At 37.7% G+C, this 11,634-nt stretch overlaps 1 protein-coding gene across 1 annotated transcript; it reads left to right on the top strand.

The window, feature by feature from the left end:
• Window positions 1-64: 64 nt before the first annotated feature.
• Window positions 65-11,233, top strand: LOC124267099 (ATP-binding cassette sub-family G member 5-like). The gene is made up of 11 exons (XM_046701943.1): window positions 65-134; window positions 3,726-3,974; window positions 4,054-4,286; window positions 4,508-4,640; window positions 4,738-5,010; window positions 5,708-5,918; window positions 6,145-6,344; window positions 7,854-7,992; window positions 8,710-8,895; window positions 9,375-9,502; window positions 10,068-11,233. The coding sequence occupies exons 2-11, from the start codon at window positions 3,728-3,730 to the stop codon at window positions 10,232-10,234; spliced, it is 1,917 nt and encodes a 638-aa protein (XP_046557899.1). The 5' UTR covers window positions 65-134; window positions 3,726-3,727; the 3' UTR covers window positions 10,235-11,233.
• Window positions 11,234-11,634: the final 401 nt, after the last annotated feature.

The following is an 11,634-nucleotide window of genomic DNA, read 5'->3' as shown; positions in this document are numbered from 1 at the left end:
GGGTGTTTATCTATCACTTGGGCGATAGAGGCACGAGGTCCGATAACGCATCAACTTGAGCGCAGATTAATTTTATCATGTGACCCAATCACATACAGTTTGTTTTCAACTGTGTAGCCAAACAAATTAAAAAGGTAAGATTTTCGTCTTTTGCGTTTTATTTATGTGTGTAAAATGTAAGTATTTTGGTTTAACGCTTTTCCTGATCACATCTGCAATGACATTACAAAGGAGAGTAGACAAGGGCAGTCAAGTCATACTTCCTTTTGTTCTACATTTGCTGACGTCGTGTAATTTCCTCTGTATTAAAGGGTTATTACCAGAGATGTGCATGTACATCTTGTTTTGTTTTTTGTATGGTGTGATTTCAAACGCAACCAGATTTCGTCCTTTTAATGAATCAAGTCACTCCCCAGGGAAAATATTAAATTCACTCGAGACAAGGACGTAAACGGGCTATTCAATTAGACGCTTGTTCGTTGTACCACCCGGGTCTCTCATCCAATTGTAACAACTTCAACAGACACTTAAAACGTGTTTTGCAGACATCGACTATTGACAATCATGATGATGAGTGGTTGAGTGAGTTAGTTACAATTCTCTATATTGCAGTCATATAATCATGCTTGGATACAATATAGTAACACAAACGTATTATTAAACTGAATTCCAACAAACCGCCATATAAATATGCATGATAATTTATAATGCAAAATATGTTTAACAATCGATGTATTTAACCAGATATTATGTAAATATATCAGTTATATTTGGCCAATTTCTGAACAATGTTGCTATATTTTACGTATTATTTTACTTAATATATGTGCTGAATATGGATTTCCGAAAAATACATTAATGATTAACTTGATTTTAAAATAATGTGACTAATTATTATATTCTTAAGGGTGAAATACTGTAAATATTGGTGAAAATAGATGTGGTATTTTTACTGAGTAGAGTAACATCTTATTTCACTGAGCAGAATATCACTTTTGCCTGGAACGTAAGGGCTTAACTGTAGTTGAGATGCGTAATAAAATGCAGACTTACTCGATGTCTCGATCATTTATAAACAATGATCAAAATATAATAAATAGAAGATGTTGTTAGTACATTAACAAAATATCCTCTATCTAATCCAACTGAGGCACTGCGTGGATTTAAAAAAATTAAAAAGTCCATTTCAAGAGAGGCAAATAAATTTTGTCATCATGTGAATACCATGCACCCCCATACCACTCACACTCTAACTCAACACCCCTATCGTTATATTCTGTGGCGTATTGAATATATGTATATCGTTTCTCCAATGACAATACTGTACATTTTGCCTTACCGTAAAGCAAGTGTTTTGATCCTGAGAGGATAGTGATTTCATCCTAGGATAATTTCACTCTAGAATGTATCAGTTCTAGGATGAACCCTTGAAGATGCGGGTTAGACTTGATCTTCAGTAATCCATGCTAGTCGTAGGAGGCGACTTACGGGATTGGGTGGTCAGGCTCGCTGACTTGATTGACACATGCCATCGTATCCCAGTTGCGTAGATCAATGCTCATGCTGTTGATAACTGGATTGGCTCGTCCAGACTCGATTATTTCCAGACCACCGCGATAAAGCTGGAATATTGCTGAGTGCGGCGTAAAACTAAACTCACTCACTCACTTAGTTCCAGGATCAGTTCACTCCTAGGACAGGATCACGTTAGAGTGAAATTTAAGGGAAGTATCTATCCTGCACTAAAGCCCGGCACTATGCACACACAGGTTGCAAGGAGCCAAATGCGCCCCATGTCTTACAACCAACTTTTATCGCGATCGAGGTTTTAACGACCTGGCTGTTTGTATGTCAGCCTACCCTACTCAAATCTTATGCTCACAACCACATAGTTCTGGTCGTCATGGAAATTTAATCGGCTAATTATACAGAATAGTATCGCTTCCAGTGTTGAACATAACAGTTCAGCATATAATGATGTAATGAGTGTATTGAAATATGATAAAATCCAAGTTGTACAAAAACATTACAAATCCCTTTCAATAGTTATCCAATGCACTAAGAGAGTATTATACTATTCTAATTACATTATGAATTAAACTACATGTATTTCGTATCATAGATTCAAAGGAAAATTAAAATACCTGATCACTGATCTGAGATATGTATTCTTTCCCACAGGTCACATAGTTCCCACACAAACATGGTATATTTCTCTAATGCGCCACATGCCTCCCAACCTTTTAACTGCTTGCTGGAACCTTGCGCTAGAATTGTTTTAAAAATAACAATTTTGTGAAATGGGCTTGCTCGATTGTATCTCGAACGTTTTGAAATATAAAGCTGGTGCAGCTTGAATAATGAACGACATCAAAGGAAAAAAAGTACCTTCGGAAAGCTGAAGCCCTCCTTCTTTCTTACTCTCAATCTGTATAAGCAGTTATTAAACTGTTGAGGCGGTTTCTCTATTTACCTTAGGTTGGAAATTCGGAAGGGTATTGGAAATATGGCTGCAATAGAACGATATCAGGCCGTCATTATACCATAAACTTAATGATAAGTAAGTTTGAGTTCTTGTTCTGAACTTAATTCTGATTCATATGCATAAAGAACATGATCAACATTGAGGGGACTACAGTTGGGGTCCGTTGTGAGGCCTAGTTCCAGCATAATTGTCCTGATTTCATCTATGGAGATGTCTAACGTTTCACACATCGTTATGTCAATAAAATACATTTGCTCTCATGTTTGACATATTGTTGTGTCCTTGAAGGCTGAGACGTAGGTGTATCAATGGACGTTCAGATGTTCCATTCAACAGCGAATGAAGTTTTCCCTTAACATGGTCATGTTTGAAAGCTGTGTATAGAGTTGAAAATCAAATGTTGTTTTTTTAGAGAATTGGCTCTTGTTACAAGATAATCCTGTAAATATAATAGAAAAGCCATTCCTTAATTGTATTAGTGAATATGACAGACAGACAGACACTTTATTCGGTAATATACGGCCTTATGGCCCATTTTACAGTTAATATATAATGTAATTTGTTTTAATGTCACGTGAGCACAAATTGAAATAGTTATCTAGCAATAAATATATGTTTTAACAATGTTGCAACTGCATGTATAACAAGAGGATTGTGAGAGTTTAATAAATTTACCATTAACATATTGTTTTTATGGACATATTTAATGTGTGGAAGATATTTCTCTCTCAAATCTTTATATTTATCACAAACTAATAATACATGGAATTCATCTTCAATAAAACCCAATTTTCAGTTTGCACATTTGATTAGGTCAATATCGTCTTGTTTATACCTTCTGGAAAAATTGACATTAAAATTGTGTAGGGAAAGTCTAAATTTACACATGGCTCTTATCAAATCCTTATTTTCTAATGATGTTAAATACTTCTCTTGTTCTATAGCTGACTTAATCGAATTATAATGACATAAAAAGGATGAAGATGAAATACTATTGTGCCAGGTTTGATAATACATTTTTGTAATCTTTGTTTTAATGAAAATAGAAATAACTCTTCATCACCAAAGACAATGATTTGGAAGTATGTTTGCTTAGCCCTGCAATACGTATCTATTTCTGTGGATGTTTATGGGACTTGTAATTTGTGAAGAAAACACGATGGTGGTATGGTAAGATAATATTCCATATATATATCTTCTGCCTGAATGTTCTAACCAGTATGATTATTTCAATGATCAGATATGGACAACACTACACTGCAAGATACGTCCTCGCTCCTCAGGTCCACCGCAGTCAGCCCCCTGCGCACTTCTGGTGAGACGGCGTCTCCGGTTCTCAACATAAAGGATGTGACCTACACGGTACAGGAATGGGAAGGCCCCTGGTGGAAAGGAGCCTGCTTCAGGAAAAGACGAAAGAAAACGGTTCTCAACAATATAACCATGTCCCTGAAGGGGGGACGAATAACAGCACTTATAGGGAGTTCAGGTAGGTGTAATTTTATATTTCAAAGACAAAAGCATCACTGAATAGACAACAATGTAAAACTGTGTCAATGTGTTTTCAGGATCAGGCAAGACATCGTTATTGGATGTGATAGCTTGTAGAGGTGAAGGTCAGCTCACTGGTCAGTTGTACTTCCGGAACAAGCCATGTAAACCGGAAGTGATGAAGCGACACGCGAGCTACGTAATGCAGGCTGATACACTGCTTCCCAACCTCACGGTCAAGGAGACTCTGACATTCACTGCCTTCCTTAAGCTTCCTGGGACTATGAGCAGGAAAGACGTGGAATCAAAGGTAGAACTTTTGTGTAGATGATTCTATATAAGTTTACCGATGACTGCTTATTATGACATTTGCAAATTTAGCAGGTAGAACAAACAATGATTAGGGTAACACAATATTTGGGCAGGGCTGTAGAAGTATCGTGTATAATAATCACCGTGTGTGGCAACAAAGATCCTTCAAAGTTATGCAGACAGTACGGTTTTTCCTGTAAATACAATGTGTATATTCAGGTGCAGGAAGTGATCGAACAGATGGGACTCCGCCATGTTGCAGACAGCCGCATCGGTGGTCAAGTGACCAGGGGTGTTTCAGGAGGAGAGAAGCGGCGCGTTACCATAGCAATACAGCTTCTTCAGGATCCAGGTATTAATCCTGTAGTATCAATGTGGAATGTCCATAAAAGTACAATAAACTTTAGCTGTGTACATTTATATATAGTTCTCTCTGTTCGCTTAATCAGAAATCCTTCTTCTTGACGAGCCAACCTCTGGTCTGGACAGCTACACATCCCGTTACCTAGTGATGAACTTAGCGGAACTCGCTCACAGAGAGGGCAAGATCGTACTTCTGTCCATGCACCAGCCTCGTTCTGATATCTTTAAACTTTTGGACGAGATAGCCATATTAACGCAGGGTCACCTGGCATATTGTGGGAAGACGAGTGGAATGGTGCCGTATTTCACTGACGTTGGATACCCATGTCCCCGGTATGCCAACCCCTTGGATATATATAGTGAGTGCTAACGTGAACAATCGTAGCGTTCTAGACATTTTGTCCTTTCTAAAGCATAATACCATAGAAAATCGAAAAGTTAATCATTATTTCCATGGCGTCAGGGAACAAGCACTTGCTTTTGATACAAATTGTGTGATTTATTGGCACTACTTAAAGGGCAGAGGATGCTTGTCCTTTTCGCGAACACCTGGTGTCATCACTGATTTTCGGTGAATCATTTATATGATATTCATCGATATTTGTATTTTACCCTAAATATTCATTTTCGGTGAGTTAACCGAGTTAATTATATGTTTCCCAAAAGAATCGTCGGTCTGGTAAAGTAAATGTGGACAATTGAGAACTGCTTAGTAATTAATTATAAATCAAAATGTTAATTCCCTTTACCAAATGATCATTACTGGAAGAACTCAAACACCATTAAGTAATGACACATAAAATGATATTATTGATACATTTGAACATGACAAGATGTCCATTGTGGAAGAAATCTATGCATTATATCCGTTCGAGGGTAAACATGCAAATACATGCAACCCTCTAAAGTCGAAATGTGTGTGTGTTGTTACAACTGCGAGTATCTATCGATTATGATCATAAGCCATGTCACGATATAAACGTTCTTACAATAAAATATTTAGAACTATATCATAATATTCAATCTGTGACGTTTTTCTTTTCCTTTCGCCTCTAGTCGATGTGTCCAGTGTAGACAGGAGAAACAGTAGACTTGAAAGTGTGTCACAGAAGAGAGTTGACAAGATAATAGGAGCTTACAGGGACTCCTCACTGTACAGTAGCATTCGGTCCGGCATCAACGAGTCCCTAGCTTCGTTACATCCTGTGCATAGAGACAGTGTGAGACGTGGACCTCCGTGGTTGAGAATTGTCAAAACCCTTGTCAGGTATGATTAAAATTTTCGAAATATAAAACATGAATTGATTATCCCTTTGATTATCTGTTAAATGAAACATGTTCCTGATCCTGTAAAAAAACTGCTTTGGATGAACACACAACATGTCTATCCCAGCTTGTGGAATAATGAAAATGACACAACAAAATGAAAATGCAACTGTGTTTCAAAAACCCAATAATGTATTAAATATTCTTCCGATCTTTTTTACTATCAGCCGGATGACACTGAACCTGTCACGTGACAAACAGGGCTTTTTGAACCGGATAGTGTTGATGCCAGCATTTGTGGTGTTCATAGCGGTGTTCCTGGGTCGCCTGAAGAACAACCAGGAGAGTATACAGGACCGCGCTGGTCTCCTGTACCAGACAGTGTCAGTGCCTACACACGTGGCCATCCTCAACATTGTTCCTCTGTGTACGTACAGATTATAGATGAACAATACCTTGTTTTAGTGACTGAAGTAGAACATGATTATTATTTGGTACTATCGTTCTATCCATGTTGAGAATGATGTAAACGGTACAATTTCTGATTCTAGATTCTAGATTCATTCCACTCCAATTCTTGTCAACATTTAACCTACAACACCTTGGCAGTACTGAATATAAATAATCTATGTGGGAATAGTTGGAATCATACGTGCGGATTTCGCACTTTATTCTTATGGATATACTAAGGTTTTTGTCGCTTACATTTACTAACAGCTCAGTTGCTGCACTGACCGTTAAAACTCTTATAAAATTTACCTTCAGCTCAGTGCCTACACTGCTCATGCGATGTCCAATAAACATTTACTTCTAGGTCCGAAGCAGCTTTGTTCATTTAATTTTTCATCTACACAACTGTATGCTAGTTGCTTAAGAGACGAAAAGGGATGGACCCATAGGCCACTCTCTGTGATTGCGTCTCATGGTTCCCCGGTTATCTGGTTCTGGTCACCGATAGAACTGTTTACTTGTGATATAACTACAACATTGAAAATACACTAAACGCCAAAAGAAACGTTACCCTCCTTCCTTAATGACGGAGGTACCTACCTTCAGCTGGCGTTGTGATGCGTGGACGTCCACTTCTTGGTCTGTCTACGGTGACCCCAGTATGTCTGTACCGCTGAAGAAGTCTTATAACCGTGATACGGTGGCATCCGAGGGCGTTGGCAACAGCATTGTATGTCGACCGCATCTGCACCCTCCCAATGGCTGTTTCTCTCTCATCAGCTGTCAATCGTGGCATATTTCTCGTACTTGTGTATCATGCATTCTAGTCTCTCTGTATACCCTATAGAATCATTCTATGGATGCAAATACTGCTTGAAAATTGCTACGTTTTGGCGATTGATATTGCTATGTGTGAACAGAAAATGCAAAAATGTTACTTTGCAAGTAAAAATGTTAACAAAGATGATTTTAGAAGTTCATAAACACTTTTCCACAATATCAAAGACACGGTTTACTTGTTTTCACTAATGCAAATCAGCAGAAAATGTTTTAAAAGACTGAAATCATAGGAATGATTATTTTACAATTTAAAGCACTCTACAACAGTAGTTTCTTGTTTTAATAGTTGACAAATTGTGACTTTAAATGGTTTATCTTTGTCTCAAAGCAGAATTTTATTTCACCCTTTCTTTTGGACATCTAAATCACTGTTACTGGTTTATTTCGGCATTGTCGAATTTTGCATTTGAGAATTCATTTCGTTATTTGCACAAAGCTATGTTGTTAAGCTTTCTTGTAAACTAATACCTTCTAAAGTATCTTTGATAGTTTTTAAGTAATTCATAAAGGTAGGAGGGTAACGTTTCTTTTGGCGATTAGTGTACAATATTCACTTACACGGAACCAGCACTGCCCGAATTACTTTCGAACACAACCCAAGGCCCCATCTCAACACTGTCACGTAAGTATATTCACATTGTTTCAGTTCCCAGTATTCGCGAGGTGTTCTACAGAGAATGCCGTGACGGCCTGTACTCCACCGCTACGTTCCTGGCTGCCTACACCATCCACATGTTGCCATTCTCCATCCTTGCCAGCGTCATCTTCAGTAGCTTCTTGTACTGGTAAGGACATCATGGTGTTCGTTTTAAGTATAGTGCTGAGTGTTTGTTGTTTTGAAATCAAGCATTTCGGTTGTATCCTGACATACTAATATAAATTGGAAGTTACCCCAAATGTTGTCAGAACTAACTATAGCATAATGGCACTGATAACTGACGCAATTCCACACTGAATGACTGTGCCTTCGACCATCTTTACATAGTGGAATTCAAGACGTGTATTATTTTCATCTGCAACGTTTCCTCGATGGAGATTGATCACAGAAAGTAATGCGACTTCAGTTTCAAATTTAAGAATTTTTCTTGATATCGTAAGGGTGGTTCGGGTAATTTTGTTGTTAATATAAAAGCATACGCTCACCCCGAGGACCTGGGTTAAATTCCATTCAGTTTGTCCGGTATCCTTTGCTGAAATATTGATGTAAACGGGGTAGAACTAAACTCACCAACTCAGTAACTACTGATATCGACACGCAAGGATTTGTTTCGAGGATCTGCACCAGTGTCAGGATATCTCCCAGTAGAATTCTCAGAAAGCTAATAAAACATAAGCTATTTAACATGATTACTGCAACCTTACAATTTATCTAAACAGATAGATACGTAATCACAGTGAGGCTAGATTCCGCCATGACAAATGATTTCTGGTTAAGCTGAAATCGAAATAAGACAATGCCACTTACTTTATGCCATGGTTTCCTCCCCACGTGTCTATTCCAGGACAGTTGGCATGTCGGATGATCCTGACAAGTTCGGGATGTACGTGGGCGTGGTGTGTCTGCTGTATTTTGCTGGAGAGTTCCTCACAGTGGCAAACATGGGTGTCTTCATGGACTCGCAACTCGTCAACAACTCGACCGGTCTCATGTTCACTGCTTCTGCTGTTCTTTCCTCGGGCTTTTTGAGGTAACCTTACAGTACATTCGACGTTTACAAAAGTATGTAGTGGATTGGGTAGGACACATCTGGCTGTCATTACTGAGAAAATGTACATCAATAACACACTCGTCGGCCACCCAATCAACCCCTCATGATATCGGGGCGGTGGGGTAGCCTAGTGGTTAAATACCAGGGTTCGATTCCCCACATGGGTACAATGTGTGAAGCCTATTTCTGGTGTCCCCCGCCGTGATAATGTTTGAATGTTAAAAACGGCGTAAAACTAAACACACCCACTCACTCACCCTCATAATACCACGTGGCCGGTCCATATAGTGTCTTTATAGTAATATGTATGTATGTCTACCCGCTATATGTAATGGCAGCTATATTTGACAAGGCTTTACCCGTTGTGATATGTTGCATGCCGTTATGTACATAGTGGCTCACTGCCACCCTTCTCTTTGTTGTGTATGCAATTCTTTAGCTTGAATGTCTTCCTACAGGGCGGTACCCAACATGCCTGAGGTCTTCAGGTACATCAGTTATGGAATGATTCATAAGTACGGCAGTGAGATCGTCGCGGCCAATGAATTCAGAAACCTGACCTTGACATGTGACCAAATTACTAAATGTAAGTTTATTTGAAAATTGACAAAAATTGTCTTAGAATGATGTATATCAAAACTGACCTAAACAATTAAGGACATTTACATTTTCCTGACAAATACCATGTTTACCTTTATCGATTGATTTAATAAAGCTAATATGTTCAATCGTGCACAATAAAAATGAAAAGTTTGTGAGGCCTGAAATCTTGACAAAGCCTGCCTCTGTACCTATCTGCTAAAATTACTTGTCACCGCCAGAGAATATTCAACTTCGATTATCAACCGAAACAGATTCTATTGAGCGTAAAAGTGTAAACAGTGAAGAAAAATATGTGAATTAATCAATATTTTTGATGACACCAATTCCTCACGAATTTTGTAACAAGGTCCTGCTATACCAAAATCGCCTGCCATTAATACAATTTTCTTTGAAAAAGTAAATGTTTGCTGAGCAGGGCAGGACTATACGTTGGATAATTGTTTTTGGGTGCTCATGATGTTAATCACTAGATTGTCTGGTCCACATTCGGTTAGTTGCACATTGCATTCTGAATCAACCGTCTGATCTTTGATGTGTATATGTTGCAGTTGTTCCATGTGTGTTCACCAAGGGCATTGATTACCTCAACTTAACATTCCCCGGGGTTGTCGGACACATTGACAGGAACTTCGGCGTCTTGGCGGGTTTTTCACTCTCATTCGTCGTCCTGACTTACATTGCTTTCAAAGTTCGCGGAATACCAAATCTACATTGATTCCAATCTTGATCGTGCTCGAGCTTTGTGAGACTGTTTCACATTTGTTCGTGTATATTGGTTCGGAAGGCAAGCAAACTGTTGATATAAAAATAAAACAATGTCCATAAGGTATTGCAAGATGTTTTCTTTCACCTTCACGTATTATAGTTTGCGAATTATCATATTACAATGTTCGCGTCAGATGGCTCTGTTTTAGTGATTTAGTGAATTTGGGTATGAAACCGGTTTCTCGGTATTTCATGAAAATCAATTTGTATGAAAATTGGATGATCCTTTCGAAAATATTGACTATACGTATATATCTCCTATCGCTCTGTGGGAATACATCATTTTATTATAATTATTATTTATTTTAAGTTCGAACTCTCGGTAATGATTCTAAATGATTTATGAACTCTAATAAATGAACTCTACTTTTAATGATTGGCATAGACATACAATAAAAAAACATATGACCAATAGAATAAAGCAAAACAAATACTATTGGAAAAATTGTTTAAAGTTAAATTTTCAGTCACCACCAACATATACTTTGCCATGGAATAATTATTGAATATTCACCCAGTATGTTTCCTTATTGCAGTTCGTGCATTTTCACTTTGTAAACATGTAAACTTTTGTTGTTGGCTATTTTTTCAAAATATTTATTTATATGTAAATATATAGTAAATGGTGTTTAATAGTTTCCACGTTTATATTTATTGCGCATCATTTGTGCCTCCTTTGTTCTTCTCTGTTGTTCTAATGTACAATTAAAATGTGTATCCTTTACGTCAAGTTTTCTGTGATGAAATTGTACTTACTGATTACGTAAACAAATCTATTATGTTTAAACCGGTTCATGTTTCGCACAAAGAATTATGTTAAGCTCAATGTATACATACTACAGCAAAAAAATCACATTGAACGTTGGATGTTTGGAATGTGTTGGTTGATGGTGCGTCCAACGATGAGGAGTGGTTGATGTATTATGAATAAATATTTAATTTGCATAAATATACGTTTTCATGTTTTACACTGAACATTTATCGTTCGTTGTAAAAGATAACTTGTTGTGGTTCAGAAATTGTTTGACCTCTCCTTTCAAAAATATGTTCTATTTTCTTGAAGCATTTGCTGTTGCTGATTTTAGGCCCTCTTAACATATGTGATAATGCAGAAAACAACGCTTACCTCCTTACTCGCATTAACTGAATTTACTTATTTTCTGCGTTTTCATTCTGCTTTAATGTGAACTCGTTTTCGGACACAGTAGCGTTGACAACACTGTTATCTGTTCTGAAAATAGAAAAAAAATCCATTAAAAATACCTTGACCTTCGTTTACCCTTCCGACGATCCACAGCAACAGACTGAGTATTACCTCTCCCAGTGCTATGTCAGAACTGACACTATGAC

This window comes from Haliotis rubra, unplaced genomic scaffold, assembly GCF_003918875.1.
Source record: "Haliotis rubra isolate DU_JTF1 unplaced genomic scaffold, ASM391887v1 Scf13, whole genome shotgun sequence".
In the NCBI taxonomy this organism is placed as follows: domain Eukaryota; kingdom Metazoa; phylum Mollusca; class Gastropoda; order Lepetellida; family Haliotidae; genus Haliotis; species Haliotis rubra.
This window is presented reverse-complemented; position numbering and strand designations above follow the sequence as displayed.

Coding starts and splice junctions, on each gene's coding strand:
- LOC124267099 (XM_046701943.1), top strand. CDS start 3,728: ATGGACAACACTACACTGCAAGATACGTCCTCGCTCCTCAGGTCCACC. Junction 4,287..4,507: donor GGAAAGACGTGGAATCAAAG/GTAGAACTTTTG, acceptor GTGTATATTCAG/GTGCAGGAAGTGATCGAACA. Junction 8,896..9,374: donor CTTTCCTCGGGCTTTTTGAG/GTAACCTTACAG, acceptor GTCTTCCTACAG/GGCGGTACCCAACATGCCTG.